This window comes from Diplotaxodon limnothrissa, linkage group LG11 (assembly GCF_057381915.1).
Source record: "Diplotaxodon limnothrissa isolate DT_005_m linkage group LG11, D_limnothrissa_male_GT1.1, whole genome shotgun sequence".
NCBI lineage: Eukaryota > Metazoa > Chordata > Actinopteri > Cichliformes > Cichlidae > Diplotaxodon > Diplotaxodon limnothrissa.
Window position 1 is genome coordinate 18587999 of NC_140606.1, and position 21989 is coordinate 18609987.

The window sequence follows — 21989 nt, forward strand, 5'->3', positions numbered from 1 at the left end:
AAAATCCAGAACAGTAACAAGCGCCAATGTTCAAATTAAAAAGAAATTATCTTTTTTTAAGTGTGCTTCTAAGTGTTCAGGGAAAGGAGTTTGATTGGTCTGGGTTTCATGTCCACTAAGAACACCACTTTTCAACAGTTGGTACAAAAACAAAGACAACCAGAGGAAACATGATTCATCATTATAAAAAAGCAGCCTGCGCAAATGTTACCAGCTGAACTAAAACAACCCAGTTAGTTACAACCAAAACAAGAGGCGCGGGTTCCACTTCCATGCAGCTCCACACAAAAGTTGCTAAATCGGCTGTGAGATGGGAAGGAACAAGTCTTACCTTGACATTATCAAATGGGCGTTGCTAAACATAGATCAGGCACTTTTTGGACCTCCCTTTTACAGAGATATGGTACAAGAGTCCACAGAGCTATTTACAATGTTTCACCTGATGGGGGTGGGGCTGGGGGATCCCACCGGGGACACGGGAGGGAAGGGACGGAAGTTCTCGCCACAGTTTCAGGTGTTTTATATGCATGTCTCAGCTCCTTGCGTTTTGTGGGAACATCTTTATCTTGAGGACTTTAATTCGTCTTTCATCTAAAGTCCTCCATCCTCGCTCTCCTCCATTACGTCGACATCCCGCAAAAACCTCCCGGCGATGCCCGGTGACCTCAGCTCCACGTCTTCGGAGTAGGTGGGGCTGAAGTGGTAACCGTAGTTGATGTGTGCCAGCTGAGAAGGCTGTTGAGGGTAGTACTGAGGGGGATAACCACGATAATAGGGGTCCTGCTCCTCCTCCTCCTCACCCCCTCCTCGGTTGTTGTAGGCCTCTGCAGCAGGGTGGTGTGGCTGATTGTAGGGAGGACTGTAGGGCTGGTAGGCGTCATGAGGCAAAGCTTGAACTGGGGTGGTGGGAATATTTAGGATCAGTGAAGAGTGTTTCTGCATCAGCACAGCAAACACAAAGCCAGTACTACAGGAGAGCGTGGAGCGAGGTTAAGGCCAACACAAGAGTACGGTATAAAAGAAGCACAGTGGGAAAGTGAGGCATGCACAGATTCAGAAATAGCTTCACAGCAGGTTAAAATCATTTCAACCAGTCAACAATTCTTACTTCTTTGATGGTAAAATGACTTCTCTGCAGAAGCAGATTCAGGACCCGGGACAGAGTCCAAAAGATTGGGTTAATAAGGAAGTAGTTTAATGGAACTGAAGACGGCTCTAATCTCTGCCCCAGTATCGCCCAGATGTGATTATTTTTCCAGGAATGAAAATGATCACATTATATCAGGCGTAAAAACTGAGATTTTCTGTCCATCTTGCAGAAACTGAGATGCACTAATAGCTGGGATGTTCAGTAATGAAAGCAGCCAGTCAACATCAAAGCAATCCATCACTATTTAGCTGATTTGTCTGGCTTTTGAAAGATGAGATTAGCTTTTATGAGATCTGAGTTTAAAGCAGGGAGAAGCAAAGGCTGCGGCAGCAAAGCTTTGCATACACGAGTATCTGTCGACAGGTGGTCCTGTTGACGACGAGCGGGGGCTGTTTTTTGTGGAAAAGTGAGTCAAATTGCTCGTATTTTTCCTTCGACACGGGAAAATAACTAGTTTAATGAAGCAGTTCTTATCAAAATACTTTACTCACGGGTGCATGAAGTCTGAAAATCTGGTGTGGTTGTGTACAAACCTGCACCGAACGACGGCGTAACGATTTCTAAAATGAGAAAACCAGCTTGCTTTTAAACTGATGTGCCTTTAAAAAAACCCTAAAGAAAAAAAAATCTTAGCTAAAAAAACAAAACAAAAGGTCTCCAGAGAAGAAAAATGTGATAATCGCTGCTGCAGGGACTGCAGTTTCAAAAGTGTCAGGACTTATCCATCCCAGGAAATATGGCAGCCTTTAGGGAATAACAGGAGTTTCTTCAGTATTTAGTCTTTTCTTTTTAAAAGAGGACGCAGGAGGAGGTGAGCACAGGTGGAGGAGAGGAGCATGGTTCAAGAATGCTCCTCAGTAGTCATTCCTATAATCCTGTTGAACTTCAGAACGAGAGATGCAGGGAGGAGAGAAGAGGGAGGAGAGAGAAGGAAAAAAAGAACCAGAGAGAAGATGTTACTTCATATCAGAAAGAAAACCCAGTGAACCAAAAGAGTTAAACCTCATAAACGACACCGACTGTGCTTCCTCAGCTGCTTCGATGTGGCTTTTGAGGTGGAAAAAAATATCAGTGTTGTAATCTATGTTTCTTCTTAGGAGAAACAAAAAGCACAAACTGAGAAATTAGTTCAAATAAACACTGTGACATTTTTATAAAGTGTTTGGAGAATGTTTAGAAAATGTGTCAGATCTTTATTTTACCTTTCTGGATGTTAGAAAGTGCAAATAAAGATTTCTAACACGGAAAACAGATGACAAGGAAAACACGCCTTATGAGTCACCCTGACTGAGATCTTAGGAAGACATCTGTTGCAGTTAAATACAACACATTCAAAAATGTACATTCAGGCAAATTCAGAAAAAATAGCTCTAAAGGAATGAGACCTATGAAGCTTGTGCCAGTTTTTCTGATGCATCACCATTTATATCTACATAAAACATATTTTTCTTACAAGATCAATATAAACAAACAGTTTAAACTGATCTTGAGCATAACATATAGTGTGAAACACTTCACATTGCTCTGTCTAAAAGTAACAACATCCTGTCTTTCACCATCTTAAAGGGCCCATAAACCAATGTGCATTTTCTAAAGGCTATGCACCAGATTATTTTGGCAAACAGCACCCCAGTGAAGTGTGTATGTTTGAAGACAGCTGGACTGCCTTTTGTACCATCTTAATGTTTAGCTAAGCAGCTTTTGGTTTAGTTGTAGGCAAAAAAGTATTGGGCCACACCTCTTAATGACTTGCCAAAGGTGTAGGAAATCAAGCACCTAACCATGCAATCTTCCTTTACAAACATTCGTGAAAGCTTGGGTCGTTCTGAAGAGCTCACTGGATTTGAGCGTGGAACTGTGCTGCAGTAAGTTTCTTCCCATCAGCTTCAAGTGCGATTATTGCAAATTGCAAGGGTTTATCAATCATAGCAACTCAGCCACATAGTTACAGATCACGTAAAGTCACACAGTGAGGTCATCAAATGCCAGTGTGTAAAAGTCTCAGACGCTCTGCTGACTCAATATCTTTGGAGACTTTGAAAAACCTCCCTTTGAATTAACATCAGCACAGAAAGTGTGCACTGTGAGTTTACATGGCCGAGCAGCTCCTGTAGGCGTAACGTGAAGGTGGCCCGGTACTTTTATCCAAATAGTGTATTTTACAAGATTTTAACAACTTAGGAATGTGGGAAAAGGACTTTAATCACCCTTGTTTGGGATAAGATCAATTAGGCCAAACTAAAGTTAATAATTTACATATATCCTTTGATGTAATATTTTATACTTTTTCCATATATTTAGATTGGTAATGGCTGACATTTGATGGTTAAAAACCTCATATATCATCTTGAAGCCGTGACACTGATCCTTGTGTAATGCACTAACTGAGCCATGATATGTTAACTACACTATTCAGGTTGACAAATACAAATGTAGGAATAAATTCTACTTGTCACAAAGACACAGTTTGAGGCCGCATTTTATTTGCTTTAAAATAAAAAAAAAAACTTATTTTAAGTGGTCAGGGAGGCTGTGTTTAATCTGTGCACATTTGGGACTAGCACTGAGGATTCTCGCAAGTCATAAAGTACAAAAAGACACCATTCAGACTGGAATCCATCACTATAAAATAAATCTGGTTTGATGGATGAAGTAATGTCTCATCTATCAGCTACTTTTAGACGATGATACATCATCAGGGCAACTTGTCAGAGTCTGTTAGACGTGTAACGTCCAAGCTGAGATGGCCCAAGACCCTATAAAGCCCTGCAATGGCCTCATCGGTATGAATATTCAATGTCGTCAAAGACGTGTGTGCAACTGCATATTTTATTTGATCTAAATACAGATGAATAGCTTTGGCCTTCTAACGTCTTAATCCATCGGTGTGGACATGAATGTATAAACTTCACAGTGGAACAGCCATAAAAGTCGGGTAGCTCTCAAATTCCCCGAACACTTTTACAAGAACAATAACTGTGCCAGAAACAGCTGTCACTGTGAAAACAATATTTGAGTGTTTTACACATATAAAAGATGCTTTATAAGGGCGTATAAAGACCAAACAGGCCTGGTTTTGTTTAAGCTGCTTAGAGCAGCAAGTTAGCAAACATAAAAATAAACCAAATTGCTCAGAATAAAAGTAATATCGCTCGAATACAGAAGGACAAATCAGGGCAAGTCTGGATAAACAGCAGTGAAGAATGTTTTGGTAAGGTCTGGATATTTCATGTTTTGACTCTGGTCACAAAAATATTCCAGTCAAGATGTTATTTCGATTCCTGGTGGCAGCTCCTCACCTACTGTGCACACTTTTTATGAATGTGCTTTTGTATTCATTTGTCTGCAGCACACGTTCTGCTCTGTTATGCCCCCCATATGAAGCTATTAAAAACACATAACTAAACCTAAAGAGAAATCAGTTGATCCTTTTGTGTGGATAAGACAACATTGTAGTTGAATTCTTGCTGATAATTTGAACCTAAAATCTAATGTGGAATTTTAGCTTTTCCATACTGGGGGAAAATTAGGGCAACTGCACCGATGCTTTTGTTTCCTGCACCTCTCTTTCTTTTTCATTGCCTTGATTTGATAAAGAGTTATTACAGAAAAGCAAAGCACACACAAATATGTGGATCACCTCGTTCTCTGTTTTTGTAATGCAGCTTTGTTCCAACCAGTCATTAAATATCTGAGAGTGGCATCTCAATGATGGGGACTGAATTTGCTGCTTTAAAACAGCTGACAGGTTACGACAGCTAATGATTACACTGAAAACAGGAATACTGAATGTAAATTGAGGTTCATCAAAGTGACATTTTTCATTTGTGCAATAACAATTATTTTGGGAATTATGAATTACTTTTTTACACCTCTTTAAAATAGCCTTAAAAACAAGTACAGCATAGTAACACTCCCTGTAGAAACCTGTATGTACTACTACTTCCACGTGGGAACCAGTATTGCCAATGTAACTGCACTCGTGAGTCATAATTTTAAGTTATACTTTGTTAATTGCATTCATCATATTTTCAAAGAAAATCAGCCTAACTGACAATTACTAAATATATCAGTTAAGCATTTTTGTATTTACGATTTTCACCAGAATTTAGCTGAAAAACAAATCATGAGTAACAAGATGTTGGATATTGGGATTACTTCCGCTCCTTTTGAAGTCTGCAGGAAAACGTCTTTCTGACATGACTTCTTTCCTGATGATTTTATAGGTTCTTTGCTGATGTTGAATAAAATGTGAAGTCTGCTTTGTAAATCTTGGTCATACTATGATTCAATATTGAGGATTATCTGTCAATCACACATCAGTAGCCAGTGAGTGTGCGGTCAGATCCATCCCTCCTCATCACGTCTGCTTTTTTGTAACTAAGAAATAAATGTGTGACATCACGGTAGCAACATGCATCTTTCATTCTGTTTATAACTGTGATACAACTGCAATCTCATGTTACCTTAGTAAGAACTCAACTACATATGTTTTGTGTGTCTGAAAAAACCAAAACATTTGGCCGATATGTTGGCTTTTTAAATTGACAAATATTGGTATCAGTCCTAAAAATCCAATATTGGTCAGGTTTTATGTACCTCTGCCAAATCCTACACCCTTTATTTAAAATGGTACCAATGCATGAAGTTGAATGATATTTACCTCCCACGTTGTATCCCAAACAGGAGTTTGCATCACAGTATCCAGGCTGACCAGCTGGTCCTGTGGTCCCTGGATTCCCGGGCCTCCCCGGTGTCCCTGGGTTACCAGGTCGACCAGGTGGGCCCTGGCTACCTGTCCGTCCTTCACCTGGCAAACCTTAAGATTAAGGAAAGTGTTCTGGTTAAAAAAACAACAAAAACTCCCAAAATCCAAGTGTTTGTTTGACATTTAGTAAAACGATTCTCAGCAGATGATGCTGGGTGTGAAGGAATAAAGGGAAAACCACACAATTAACAATGGCAGCCTGTGTACAACCTGTCACTGTACCATCACCTCTTCAATGGCTTTTAAATCCTGTCTCCTCTATTAGCTGGAAAAACATGATCTGAAGGCAGCAAGTGTTTGTTTGTCACTTGTGGATAAGAAAGGTGATGGTGAATGTCATGAGGGCAGGAGCAGGAATAACACAGTTCTTCGCTCACGCTGAGCCAGAGGCATCTGTTTTCTGTTTTCACAGGAGAAACTGCCCCACCAGGACTCACTTCAGCAGTCAGCAGAAATATGAAATCAATATTTGGATGGGAGTTTCTTTTGCCAGGGGCTAAAATTATCATCCCACAAATATTTCAGAAAAGTACAATGGATGAGGACTGAGCCCCCCCGTCCCCACACCTCCCCTCAGCACCCTCATCTTAGAAGAGACTTCCTTTTTCAAAATCTGAAGTTTGGGCTTCCTTTTTTTTTAGTTATCTGATCACAGCAAAGTTTTGTCAGCTTGTTCTAGAAGTATTGATCGCAGTAAACAGAAAATCCCAGCACTGACATATTTTCATAACACGAGCCTCAAATTCCACAAAGCGTACCGGGAAATCAATACAGAGAATTATATTCATGGTCCACAATGCCTGCTTGCTTTCCTCAGACAGCGATTCAACAGAGAGTAAAGTAAATCCAAAGCAGATTAAGTCTCTGTGCCATTTAATTCCATTGTTTCAATATTTGAAGCCGCTGTGGTTTATTCAGTGGAAACACAGTGAATATCTCCCATACGGTAGCTCCAGCTGAAAACACCAATAAGAAATGTTCAGGAGCAGAAAGATGCCAAATGATCAGATTTAGAAGCAGCTACAGCGCCTTGATGTGTAGCTTGGAGAACGCTGGAGAGAGAGTGTTGAGTATTCCCGGGCTCGTCTCTTACCAGGAGATCCGGGTGGTCCTCGAGGCCCCTGAGTCCCAACCCCTGGAGTCCCCCTTTCTCCCTTCTCTCCTGGCAGACCTGGAAACCAACAAAGAGATGCACATTTAAACATAAATTCACATCTTACATCTGTCCTCTTGGGTGTCTGCACAGATTAAGGGTTTATAAGCTTTATATGCAGGAGGGAAGGCACAGGTGGAGTAAATGGTGAACCTGATGGTGAACCAACATGTTTCTCAAAGGGCAGGTAAACATCCTAATACTTTTTTACCGGTTTGCTGTAACATATTACAATTACAATTATATAATGGACAGGGACATAATGTTTGGACTCTCAGCTTTTATTTGAGGGTATCCACGTTCAAATTGGATGAAGGGTTTAGGAATTTCAGCTCCTTAACAAGTTCCAACCTCTTTGTAAAGGGACTAAAAGTAATTGACTCAAAGCCTCTTTCATGGGCAGGTGTGGGCAATTCCTTTGTTATGTCATCAGTTAGGCAGATGAAAGGCCTGGAGTTGATTGGAGGTGTGGTGCTTGCATTTGGAAGATTTTGCTGTGAACAGACAACATGCAGTCAAAGGAGGTCTCCATGCAGGTAAAAAAATGAGCTGTGAAAATAGAAAAAAAAAAAACATCAGAGAAATTGCCACAATAGTACGAATGGCAAAATTTACAGTTTGGTACATCCCGAGAAGGAAAGAAAGTTCTGGTGAACTGAGCAAGCAAAGAGACCTAGACGTCCATGGAAGATAAGAGTGGTGGATGTTCGCAGAATCTTTTTCATGTTTAAGAGAAACCCCTTCACAACAGCCAACCAAGCGAACAACACTCTACAGGAGGTAGGAGTATCGATATCCAAGTCTACCATAAAGAGAAGACTGCATGAAAGTAAATACAGAGGGTTCACTGCAAGGTGTAAGTCACTCATAAATCTCAGCAAAAAAAAAGGGTAGATTGGACTTAAAAAAAAAAAAAGCTGGCAGAGTTGTGGAAAAATATTGTTGTACAGATGAAACCAAGATCAGCCTCCACCAGAATGATGGAAAGAAAAAAGTATGTTGAAGGTGTGGAACAGCTCATGATCCAAAGCATACCACATCATCTGTACAACATGGCAGAGGCAGTGTGATGGCTTGAACGTGCACGGCTGCCAGTGGTACTTGGAAACCCGTGTTTACTGATAATGTGGCACAGGTGTTCAGATACATACTGTCTTAAGCCAGTTGAGTATGCATTTCACTTGCTGAAGACTAAACTTCGGACAGAAAGGCCCACAAACAAACAGCAACTGAAAGCCACTGTAGTAAAGGCCTGGCAGAGCATCGAGGAGGAAACCCGGCATCTGGTGATGTCCATGAGTTCAAGACTTCAGGCTGTTATTGCCAGCAAAGGGTTTTCACCCAAGTATTAGAAACAAACATTTTATTTACAGTTATTTAATTTGTCCAATTACTTCTGAGCCGCTGAAACGAAGGGATTGTGTTTAAAAAATGATTTAGCTCATCTCATTTTTATGCAATCTTTTTGTTCAGCCTGCTGAATCAAAGCTGAACATCTGAAAGACTTCAACTGCATCTGAGTTATTTAATTTATTATTAATATTATTATTTATTTGTCTGTTATATTTAAGATCCATATTTTTTATTTATTCCTGATTAAAAATGCCAAATAAAAACATTTTTATGAGTTTTTAATGCACTTTATCTGCATTTTAATTGTCTTCATGCCTTTTGGCAAATGAACCAGATTATTGATGTTCAAACAGGTTCATTTGTTTTTGAAGTCTAATGATGGCCAATCTCTTTGAGCCTTACTTACAATATCAAATACAAATTCAACAGTGAATTAATGTCATATATGTCTGCTCAATTTTTCATGAAATAACAAAGGAACGGGCCTCTCCAGGCCATGAATCCGCTCCTCACTCAGCTGTCCAATTACTTTAGATTGTCTAAAAATGAGGTACAGTGTATAAAAAAACATTCCAAATAATAATTCCCATCTTGGTTGTTTGGCTTAGAATCCACCACGGTGGAGCCAAAAATACAAAAATGCAAATTATTAGCCTAACTGTAGTTTCAAGCATTCATTTGTTGTAGTCGTCCTTCCAAAATGTCCCAAACCTAAAGGTGTCTACAGACTGTAACATGAGTTCATTGCACCTTCACAAGTGTTAAGTTTGAACACTATTACCAAACAATGTATAATATGGCACAACCTCTTACTTTTGTTTGTTTGTTCGGATGAGTAGGTCTTACATTTACTGTCTCTATCAGTAGTTAAGCTTCTGAGTAATTGTCCAATACTTGCTCTTCCAATGTTGTATTATATGAATATTTTCATATAAAATTTGCTAAATGAATTATGCCTCTGTGATCAGCCCAATAAAATGTATGATAAACCCAACGTCTGCTCTGCGCAGCTGTTCGAATGACCTAATGGAATATTTTTGTACACTCTAATATTAAAGAACCACATAAAACTAATGTGCAGATTTTCTGCCGTGCTGCTTTTACGACCGCCTTAATCAATCGCATCAATAAAAAGGAAGTAAGCACCACGAGGCTGGAAAACATTTGACATTACCTCAAATAAAAATGCGTTTTCTACTACGGTGGCTTCATTATGACTGTAACTTGATGATTGCAACTCCATTGTCTCACTGTCTGTCAATTTTACTGAAAATATTCTAATGTTGAGCCTGATTCTGGTAGCCCTGCGCTCACCATCTGTTCATAAGAAAGCCATACATCTTAGAATGGATGCTTACTCTGGTTTCAGTTCTATAAAACAGTAAATTAGTGTGTTTGTAGTAGACCAGTGGCTACAGATCATAAATGTCATTAGGGAGACTCAAAGACCTGAACCTTGACACTTCCTGACACAAGTTCAAGTGCTCTGAGCTTTCCAAAGCCTTCTCCGTGTGAGTGTGTGGGTGTGTGTGTGTGTGTGTGCGCAGGCTCATTCAGCATGTGGTTCTTCAGTGTGGGTTGCGTGTTTTCGTGATGAGAATGGAGCCTCATAAAGGCTGTTTCTCCTCTGAGGGCTCGTGGCAGGGGAATGACCTCATGGATATTAGAGATACTGTCTTCTGGCCTGGACTGAACCTCACAGGAGCGCTGATGCTGACTGTGAGTTTGTCTGGAACCTACACAGACCACAAAATACAGCAAACAAGCAGGCGGGATTGAGAATTTCTTGCTTTTTCCCCCTCCCCGAATCCTTTCTTTTTCTCACTGATAATTAGTGACATGGAAAAACATGGAAGCTCAATGTGTTGAGCTTTTGGGGGTTTAAAGCAACTTTTCAAAATTCAGCATTTGTAATGTATAATTCACAGAGATGACGGGTTTCTGTCTGGACACTGACAATGTACAGCTGAAATAATGAGCACAGCAGAACCAGACAGGTTCATCTGATGGTACTCATAGTCAGAAAATTGGTACTTATTTTACTCAGAGTGCAACTCACACTAGGGGCTCTACTTTTCTCACTGCAGTTTTTATTTCATGTGTATCTCGCAGCTAATATTCCTATTATCTGTCTTAAAGACGTTAAATTACTTCAAAGGCTTGTGACTGTATTTTTCTTTATGTCTTGCTAAATATTACACACAAACACATGCCTAATAAATACTCAAGTTTCTGTCTTTTTGATGCTGTTAAATGTGGGATGTTGACTCCTCAGCCATAGCAGTGATAAGGGGAAAAAATGACCGATGTGTGCCTGTTGACATGAGCTGTCTAATGTCAACAAACTCGGATTTTAACCATGAGCACAGCTTTATGTCTCACCCCTCTCGCCTGGTTGCCCGTTCTGGCCGTTAGTACCGGGAAAGCCTGGACTCCCGGCTGGACCTTGCTCTCCCTGAGGACCAGGGGTGCCTCTCCTACCCGGCTCTCCTGGTGGTCCAGGCACTGTTCGGACTGACACCGCTGGCTGCATGGGGATCTGGTTCAGGAAGGAGTTGTAACGCGACAAGTGGCCTGAAATAGATGGTGGAGATTGAATGATTTGAAAACACCCAGATTTAACTTTTGACATTCATGTATGTTTTGTTATTTAAAAAAAATAATCAGAAGTAATGAAGCATGCTCGTGTTAATCTGTAAAAAATCGAGATTACTCACTCTGGATGAGCTGTTCACACACTTGACGTGCAATAGCTCGCACAGTCGCCTGGGACTGCACATCACCCTGGAAGAACAAACACAGAGCTCGTAGGATCTGACTTTACACAACCACACAGACATAAACTGCCAGACCAGACGTTGATAAAGTGGTGGGCGGGTGTTTTTTTATGGGTGTTTAATGAGTGTACTCCACCTTTACTCCACACTGACACAAAACAGAAAGCCAGAACCATAGCAAGTACGTGAAAACTGGACGATTAAATATAAATCCAGATTTAATTACACTAATTATTTGGGCTAACTTTGTTGAGTGTGCTTCTATAGTTTGTATTTTAAAAATTAATCTTTTTTTTTTTTTAAGCAGTTAACTTGTCATGAGGAGTACTACACAGGAGGTGTGAAAAACAACCCAGACTACATCTCAAAAAAGATGAAATTACAAAGCCAATAACAAAACGTTTGGGACGTTGTATTGCATGTAAAATGATTTGTGGCTCTCATAACCCATATATTATTCCCAATAAAAATAGAAAAAATATCAAATGTTAAAAAGTATTCACTATTTTAGGAAAAATATTAGCAATTTGATAGCAGCAACAGCATGTTTAGCATCCCCTCTTCTTTTAACAACAGCCTATAAACATCTGGTAACTGAAGACACCAGCTGTTGGTCTTTTGGGAGAGAAATGTTGTCCCATTGTTGATTGACACGGGACTTTACCTGCTCAGAAAGATTTTTTTATCATGATCTTCTTTATCATATTTTTTTTCATATTGTCATTTTGTTTAAAAAGTGGCTGTCAGTAGTTACTTAAGAGGCACTGTGTCAGTTTTGCCGAGCAAAAATTTAGAGAGGAAAATGTTTAAAAGGTTTGTAGCTTGTAATTTACCACAAATGTCATCAAATTTCACAGAGAATAGAAGCATGTCTCATTTATATGGACGAGCAGGATTCATGTGTAATTGCCACTGGTAGATGGCTCAGGGCTATGAGCATGGTCCCATATTTCTAGTCTTCAAAAAACAAGTATTTTAATGAAACAGATCAGAACTCAGGAAGGGAAATCTCATTACAAACACACATAGAGCGTAACTTTCATGTAGTTTTTAAGCTAATATCAGAGCTTTTATGTACCAAATGCAGCATTCAACAGGACTCATAGAGATCTGAAATGTGTAGATTAATGTCTTTATCTTAGAGTATGTAATATTACTTTAATTAATACCTGCATCAATCGCAGTACTTGCGAATGATGGAAATCTGACAATATTTCTTTGTCTTTTCTCACATATCGTGCTGGTCAGCTGTTATTCTGATGCTCCACCTGTGCTGTCGGATTTACCCAGAGAACAGCTGTGCAAACATCCACCGCCGATGAGCAGGTCTGCTTGTTTTTGTACTACTGAAGTGTGTGCTGCTTTCGATAAAATGTGGATCATTATTGAAGTGAACTGGCTACCTTGCACTCGACTGAGTGCATCTTTGCTAATTTGTCCTGCTTACTAAATTTGCCCCCTAATGTCAGATTATCTGAACCCCTGTCTCTCTGACTATGAGCATCAGGTGTTTGTTTATATAAGAGCAAGAATACACATTAAAAATAACATTGCATTAAAAATGTATTGTTTAAGAGTTACACAATTCACTAGAGCTTTCCTACCATCACAACTGGGCCACCTCACCCAAATATACACTAAGAAAAAAAAATCCTCTCGCACGTTTTCTCCCAGCCTTTCATGTCACGTTGTACTGAAATTAACTGCAGCAGGGTACAAATGTCCCCAATAGTTGCTTAAAACGAAGCAGAAACAGGAATTACAGGTTCGATTCAAGCTGGCAAGTTGCGTGTCTCTCAAGCCCTCGGCGGTGACGGCCTCTTTCCCGTGTCAGCAGAAATACAGACCCTGCACTGCTGCAAATTTGGACCATGAACACTGATTTGATTTGGTGCGCCTTAAACGAGGCTGAGGGAGAGCAAGAGGAATAGAGTGAACGTTTGTGCAAAAAGACGAACAGGAAATGGTAACTGCGTGCTGCAGTACGCTGCGGTTTCTCCACAACATGGGCGGGAGGTATTAGTGAGTAATTGTTAGAAGTTTTACTTCAGCAAAAATAACTGTATTTCCACAGCAAAATAAAACCAGTAAAACAAGATTTGCTCTAAAGAGCTGCAAAACAGTGGAAAGACTTACTCTTTCTCCTTTATCGCCTTTGGTACCAGCAGGACCCTGGAACATAAAAGCACATGAGGAGAATAAACAGTCAACAGGGCTGAATGCTCACACACAGCCATCTCTTTTTCTGTCCCCATCTTATCAAGCCCCATCTCTTCATCTCTTTTCATCTCTGACATAACAGCTAGTACAACTAAATACATCTAAAATATGACAAAATGAGCCCAGAGTCTTTGTTTTCTTTCCATAACACTCATGAGCTCCAAAGTTAGAGTGCTCACAAACAGAGGGCATCATCTGTGTCTTGGATGGGCTTGCTTTCCTCCAATGTCAACACTGTAAAGCACAGAGATGCATATCTGAACACGGTACGCACATACTCTGAAATACCTGCCAAGCTTGCATATCAGAGGCAAATAAAAGACAAAGATTTCCTGGCCGCGTGGACCGTGAGCTGATACAATAAATATAAGTTTGATGCTGCTGCAGCTTTTGAATAGAGTTTTGTTTATCTTGGGAAAACGTGTCCTTGACCACCAACTGACAGGCTGCGTTTGTGTGTGTGAGGGAGGCTGAGCTGAGAGGGATAGAGAAAATGCGTGCATGCTGGCCTGGGATATTATATGCATATTATACCACAGATGATAAAAAGGCTTTGCCAACATTTGACACAGTGGCTGAATTGGAGTGCAGGTCTGAACAATAAAAGTCTCTTCCTGGACCTCTGCTGCGTGCCTGTTTGGAGGTTCTGAATCTTCCTGGGCACATAAATGTCGACTATCTCATCAGGTGCCAAAGAGCACAAGAAAGACAGAAGTACAGCTCTGGTATAAATCAAATTTCTTTTATGACTCAATCAAAAGTGTCTTTCCATCATGTCTTGTATACAAAGAGTCTTTCCAAAGTGCAGAGTTGGTGTTTTTTCACTCAAAATATTTCCCATTTTATCTGAGAAGGAAAGTCCACTTGCGAAGACTTCAAATGTGGATCTCATAAAACAGCCACTAGGTTTGTTCCTTTTTTTCCTTTTCATAACTGGCAAACGCCAGCTAGTCAACCCCTCAGGTGGTTGACTAGCTGGAAACCACATCCAGAAACTGTATCTGGTCTCAGTCCCACAAACTCAGGACGTTGGCGAGAGCTACGACGTGTTTCAACATCTACTGACAACCAGAATGAGATTTGGCAAATATGCAAGTCAATCAAGGAGTAAAGCATATTTAGATTCTCACTCAGTCTTCTCCCTTCCAAAGACCTCCATGCATATGTTTTGTTCTAAGTCTCTATTAAAAAGCTTCATAAATCCCTATATTTACAGATGGCACATAGCATTTCCAGATGCACCATGTCTTCCCTAACAGAACAGTTTGGGTTTCACATTAGATGCTCGAGGCAAGAATTTGTAGAAAGTGCAGAATGACCTTCTTCTCTGCATTTTTAAACTCTATGCTCACACACTTATCTAATTTGTCAGAGTAGTGGGATAGATGTACCAGGTTCTACCTCAGACAAACAGGTAGAGTACTCCAGGACTCACTTCTGAAGCAAAGTGGTAAATTTCCCTCCAGAATTAACTGTCTGCTATTTTAAACAACTTGTTTAAGAAGAAAAATATTCTCCTGCAGCACTGGTGAAAGGTTGCAGGGGGCAGAACAGACACTGAATCAGTAATTTCTGGTTGAGATAAAGTTTGAAACTCAAAGTTTAATAAAACGCCAGGAAGGGAAATGTTTTTCCATTCATTTAATAGATGCATGTTTGTACATCTCGTAGAATCGCCAGATGTGATCTCGCACTGTTTTTGGGTATATGTTGAGGAGAGAGGAAGTGATTTATAGCCCTACTGTCTGAGCCAAACTTGCTGCTGGCCTGCAAAGCTGACCCAAGACTAGATTAGCTGTCACAGGACTCCACAGTATCATCTGTTCCTGTTAGCATTACACAAAGCATGGATCCCCACACCATCTCCTCAGCATCCTCATCTAAAATTATGTTTCCTGCACAAATTATTTTAAAGGGCTAAACAAGTCTGACTTACTGTACTTCGGATATTAAAGCTAAAATAAAAGTTTTGAGGCTTCTCAATTTGCGACCAGTAAATCATTAAGTTGACCTTAAGCACCTTGGTGGATGTAAGATGAATTCTTGTTAACATGTTAACATGACCCATATGCACACAGTACCAAAAACATGACCTCCTTGGCAGAGGTTGTGATGTTAGTTTGATTACTGCTCAAAAGCGGAGGAAAAGGGAAATATAAAGTGGAAGAGAACAAGACTTCCTCAAGGACTAATTACATCTGAATATGAGGAAAAAACAAAATGTGTATTTACACTTCCTAAACTTTGTGTAGGTAGGTATGGAACGCCAGGACTGCCATAATGAATTAATTAAATACACCATTAAATAATTAATTAAATGTGGCAATAATTAATTAAAATTGGAATTAATTAATTAAATAAATAGTTATGACACATGTAATTAATTAATTATTGACACATTTAATTAATTATTTATGTATTTCACATTTTAATTAATTATTGACACATTTAATTAATTAATTATTGACATATTTAATTAATTATTTATGTATTTCACATTTTAATTAATTATTGACACATTTCATTAATTATTGACACATTTAATTAATTATTTAATGATATATTTATTTATTTCATTTTGGCAGTCCTGACGCCTGGCTCTCATCATGAAATAATTTTATCTGTCAGCCTCACCCATCAAACTCAGGGGGCGGGGTTAACGCTGATCGAGTCAAAACCATTGCTTTGGCCTGGTGGCCATTGTTTCTAGCACACAACAACCGGCATGTGGAAGCTAACAGAACTGAGCTTTGAAAAACCCTGTTTGTGTGTTACCAAATACCGTTTTAATATTTTTTTAGAATGTAGTGGTTTAATCTTCATGTGTCTGGTCGGTTTGTCAAGATACAGCCTCTTTGCAAAAGTGTTTCGATGATTTCGGAGATGTCGTCCCAGTCTCACGGCAAAGCGTGGGATAGACCCGCTCGCCTCGCAAGCAATCCCACCGACAAAGCGCAGGCCCCGGTACACAGCTGTAGTAACCCCCGCTGACTTCTTTTACTGAGGTTATATTTATCGGTGTTTTATTTCCTGATGTTCTTATGTGTCCTACGTGTTTCAGTCGCCAATTCTGAATTATAACTAACATTAAAAACATGTTTAAGGAGGAGAGAGAGCAAATAAATCTGTTTAACATCTGATCTTTGGGTTTTTGTTCAGTAATCAGCGTGACCTGTGTATAAACACATAAAAGAGATAACGTTGGTGTTTCCGTCATGTAGTAACTGCTGGCTTTAACTGTACAAAGGTTGTTCGACACTATGAAACACATACAGACTTCATGATGTTCGGCTAATATTTTTATTGTGAATATTAATCATGCTGACCTCGCTCTGTACACCACGCAGCGAGGTCAGCATATCCACGATATCCTCAGCTCCATGAGTTAACACAAAGTTTCCCAGCTGACTATCTAACTGCCAACTATTCCAGAGACGTGAAAATATACAGCATAAAGAAAAGTGTAAGAGACTCAGCAGCAGATTAGAATAACAGTTATACATTTAATAAATCACCAAATGAATCCAAGAAACGAGCAAACCTGTTCCAACAATTTGAATTTGTATTCCCTCAGCTGCAGACTCGCTGCTGTTTAAATGTTTGAAAAGGAAGATTAGATATAAACAAACGTCAAACATAGACTCAGTCTGCCTTCACATTTGATATGAGGCCAGCACGTATAGTGGCCTCAGCAGGCTATTACTGAAATACACGTGCTATATCTTAAACTATGATATAAACAGGGAGGTCCTATTAACATGTTTAGTTTTAAAGGACACCTTCCTGCCTTTAGTCTCATTCATGAGCAGTATTCGTTTTCTTCTAACATCCAGAAGTCTGCACAATGTGTTTCATAGTTTGTAACAAGCCTTTGACAGGTAAACATAACATGACCGAAAAAGCAAAAAAAAAAGAAAAAAAAAAGAGAGAGAGTGTTGACATAAGAAGAGAAAATTCTCTCAATTATGGAGACAGGCAAATGGTTCATTTATGTTTGATGTGTGTTTATTCCTCCCTAAATATCGTCGGTGAAGTTTGCCATGCACGTCAGATTTTCCTGCGCATTTTTATACCTCTGCCAACAGAGAGAGAAAAAAAATCACATTCTAACAGACAGCTGGTGCTTAGAATACAGTTGAATAACTATTAAAAAACAGATGATATTTAGATGATAGTTCAGTCTAACACATGTGCCAGTGAACCATTAAACGTCTGTGAAACTATGCAGTTATGAAACGTAACTTTAACCTCAGCCAAACCGATTTGCTCAGTTGTAAATAAAACAGCGAAGTAAACGTGACCCGACAGACAGAACCTGAGTGAATGAAGTCCAGCATTTAACCACTGAGAGCTAAAACTCAGCTGAGGTTTGAAAGCTGTGTGCTGGTGATTGGACATCAGCCGCTGATAAAGCTGGCTCGCCTATAAAGTGCTCTGTAAGGAAACAAGCTCCAGCAGCTCTGCGCTCGGGGAAAACACTATATTTACTTATCTTGTGCAGTTAAACTGTGACTATCACCAGGTAACTAGGCGTGTTTCTTGAATTAGCAGCAGGTGTTAAACAGCTGACAGATGAGGAGGAGGATGCATGCAGGTAAATTGAGGGTCTGCTGAGCTGATCGCTGGTTTCGTGAGAAAAATGTCAGCTCGTTCTTTATGTTACAGAAGCACAGAGACACAAGACCAGGCGGAAAGAGACGATCGTTCGGTGAAAATGAGAATCTGCGAATGCAACATGTGGAACACGGAGAGTGGAATATGTAAACAAACCGGTTAATGTACCCCCTCGGTGCGCTCTGCATGCTAACTGTTAGCAGAGCTAGTGAAATCTCTGAAAACATCTGAGCACTTTTGCAAGCATGTTCTATGTTGACAACCTGACCAGACATACGGCGCGACATTCGCGGCTAAAACACTGTTAAAAGTGTAGCTGGTGACAGAAAAACGGGGTATTTTAAAACTACACCACCACCATTGCTGCCTGTGATTTGATCTGCATTCTGGGATAACTGGCTGCCCCAAGTCTACACAAGCAATCGATTATCTAGGATCGACCTGTTTTGACTTACTTTGCACGGCAACCAATCAAATGTTAGAGAAGCTGCATGGGCAGCGTTAACCCCGCCCCCTGAGTTTGATGGGTGAGGCTGACAGATAAAATTATTTCATGACGAGAGCCAGGCGCCAGGACTGCCAAAATGAAATAAATAAATATATCATTAAATAATTAATTAAATGTGTCAATAATTAATTAAATGTGTCAATAATTAATTAAAATGTGAAATACATAAATAATTAATTAAATGTGTCAATAATTAATTAATTAAATGTGTCAATAATTAATTAAAATGTGAAATACATAAATAATTAATTAAATGTGTCAATAATTAATTAATTACATGTGTCATAACTATTTATTTAATTCATTAATTCCAATTTTAATTAATTATTGACACATTTAATTAATTATTTAATGGTGTATTTAATTAATTCATTATGGCAGTCCTGGCGTTCCATAGGTAGGTTTATGTGAAGGTTGGTTAATATGGTTCTGGTCAGACAATAAGGTGTTTTCTTAGCATACACAGCGCATCATGTCATAATATTTCATTGCAAAGTCCTCAGATAAATGCAGTATCATACTAATCTTAACAACAACAAAAAAACAAAACCGAAAAACAAACAAACAAAAAAAACATTTTCACCCACAGGAACTCCTTGATCCCCTTGTGGCCCTGTTGGCCCACCTGGTCCTGGAGCTCCTGGTGCTCCTGGTGCTCCCTGAAAAAGGTGCAGATGGAGAACAAAGATGGCTAAAAGCTGAGGGATCAAGTGGATTTTTCACACAAAATCACAGTGGAACTAATAAGAAAACAGACTTACAACTGGTCCTGGGGGTCCTCGTTGCCCCTGTGGTCCAGTATTACCTGGCAGACCCTGCATGAGTGAAATACAGTACATTTATTAAAGTCGGCTGCACTCTTTTAATTCCTGTGGGCTTCTCTGGGAACCCAAACGCTGTTGCATCTGCAGCTTCTGCTGGTGGTAACTGCACACACCAAATCAAATCTACTTTCATTTTATACAAAACACAGTTTTATTATTTTTCACTCTCTTTTACTTTTACACACCGCTCTGCATTTAATCATAAGTTATTATTCATCCCTGACTCACTTCAACACTGCGTCTTTTGTCTATCCTCACCCCCTACCGCCAACCGGTCCTGATAGATGGCCCCGCCCCTCCCTGAGCCTGATTCTGCTGGTGGTTTCTTCCTGTGAAAAGGGAGTTTTTTCTTCCCACTGTTACCAAGTGCTCACTTATAGCTGCAGGATCTTTACCTTACAAAACCTTTAGGTGATTGTTATTGTGATTTTAAATGCACCTCTACCACTTCATGCATGATACATTTATGTACTATGCGGTGATTCTTTTTCAAAAGCACAGTTTTTACATCAGAAGCACACTGAAATTGTGTAGGCCAATTTTCTGAATGCCCGCATATAATAACATGATTTTAAATGACATGATGGTGGACTTGTTTTAGGTCAAAATATAGTTGTAATTCGAATTGAACAAATTCCCTGTTATTAATACACAGTTTGGACGCTGAACACGGCATCGTAGTGGTCTGGAGAACAGCTTAACCTGAGGTTAAGCTAATCCTTTCATTCCAGTTTGGATGTACTTTGTGGTTAAACACTGAGTCCCCTTCAGTCTTAACAGACTCAGATTAACCTTTGTGAGGGGAAGCCATCCATTAATAACAACAAAGCAACATAAACATGGAGAGTATGACACAAATGAAGACTCCCCAGTGGGGCTACATCCTACTGTCACCAAAGTTAAACTGTCATCCTTTCAAATAAATATAAGCAGTTTGTGACAGCACAACAAAATCTGCACTTATTGCACAACAAGATATTCCGGAGTTTCTCTGAAATAGCTGAGCTGCTATGAGACATCTGAAAACTCTTCAGCGAGAGTTACTCTGGTGTCACACAGTAAACACTCGTCAACCCACTAATGGGACTCTGGAGAGGGTCTCAGATCCTCCCAGTAGTCATGCCTGAAAATGTCGAATACATACTTTGAAATCCTTTCAGTCTGAGCAGAAGCGAATGAGGAGCAACAAGAATTCAAATCTTTGTGAAGCAAATCTGCTGAGGTCCTGGGCAGAAGTCCGCCAGCAGTCGCACTAAATACTCACCATTTAATCACACAAAATGTTTCATTAATGCAAGTATAGTAAGGATGTATCCATCCAGCACTAATATAATGTCTAATGTACACACAAACATCATCAGTTACAGCTATAGTGCAATCCTGATTTTTCCTTTTCTGTCTCTGAGGTTCAAATAAGAAATTCAGTCTCCGGCCTTTTCTCACAGAGGTCAGGCTCATGAAAATGTATCACTGCTGTTGCATTTCAGAATCAGAGCAGCTGCAGGTTTATAGCTGCAGGGCTATAGTCTGAGAAACTGTGGGGAGCCTAATCTAACTGCAGCATAATATCCATCAACAGTGCACAGGCTCTGTTTTTGTAACCTCTATTAAAAAGTCTTTGTATTAATTTTAAACTTTCTATGCAAAGTCCTGCGAGGACACAGACGGGTGAGAACTGTAGCGTCGCAGTGTTGGATAATTTATAAGTCACCAGTAGATCCCAAATAATAAATGTGCCAAAGTGATGGCCCTCACAAGAATTTCATCAGGGTTTCATGAGCCTGGATCTTGGGGAAAACTTGGATCAACTTAGTTTTCTCCTGAGTTGGGAAACTTTGACAAAATAAAGATTTATAGCTTTGCTTGATCCATTTCTCTGTGATATTACGAACAAATAAAGCACCTCGGAGACAGTTGCTGTTGTTTCATCTGATCTAACTGGCAGCAGTCCACTTTTAGGCAGACTTGTGTTTGTTTTTTCTCCAAGCCAGGCTATCTTTGGCTTATATACACCTCTTAAAGACTTCTGTACTGTGTGTATGCCCATAGGAGGAGAGTGATACTGATACAGTTTTACCGTATCAGGAAAGGATCATCTTCTTTCCCTAGCTGGCATTATACACACTGGATGATACAGGCTGGTGTAAATCCCCATTTATTGCTAATCCCAAAAGTACCACACGCATTGTGAATGGCTATTAAGTTTCTCTAATTACTGCTCAATTGGTAAAAGCTTCCTTTCTATATTGCAGTTAAATGACTGTTGATATCAGAGATTGCTGTTGCATCGATAACATCTGATGAACTGATATTTAGCGCTATTCCCTCCTTTTTTGGATGCATTCAGCCTGAGAGCACTGCTGGATTTAATTCCACAGCAATTAAAGCACTGATTAGAGATATTTTCTCTATTTGCATGGAAACTGAATTCTCATTAACAATTTGCGAGTTTACACACCAGTGCACTGTGGGTTATTTTTAAAAACATAAAATTCACGGCAGATCTGTAGCATGTTGATGAAATATTAATGTGGGAGGTCAGTCATGCACAGTGGCGCAGAGGGGACGCCTCTCCAATCGAGAGCAGCTAAAATTGCTTCCTGAAAAGTAATTGAACACGAT

At 39.7% G+C, this 21989-nt stretch overlaps 1 protein-coding gene across 1 annotated transcript in view; it reads right to left on the bottom strand.

The window, feature by feature from the left end:
• Positions 1 to 591: 591 nt before the first annotated feature.
• Positions 592 to 21989, bottom strand: part of col14a1a (collagen, type XIV, alpha 1a) — a 167076-nt gene continuing 145678 nt past the window's right edge. The window contains exons 40-47 of the mRNA XM_085366286.1: positions 19305 to 19358; positions 19131 to 19202; positions 13338 to 13373; positions 11142 to 11208; positions 10807 to 10998; positions 7012 to 7089; positions 5814 to 5969; positions 592 to 896 (exon numbers count right to left, since the gene is read on the bottom strand). Of these exons, the coding sequence (XP_085222412.1) occupies positions 592 to 896; positions 5814 to 5969; positions 7012 to 7089; positions 10807 to 10998; positions 11142 to 11208; positions 13338 to 13373; positions 19131 to 19202; positions 19305 to 19358 (960 nt within the window). The remainder of the gene's footprint in view (positions 897 to 5813; positions 5970 to 7011; positions 7090 to 10806; positions 10999 to 11141; positions 11209 to 13337; positions 13374 to 19130; positions 19203 to 19304; positions 19359 to 21989) is intronic.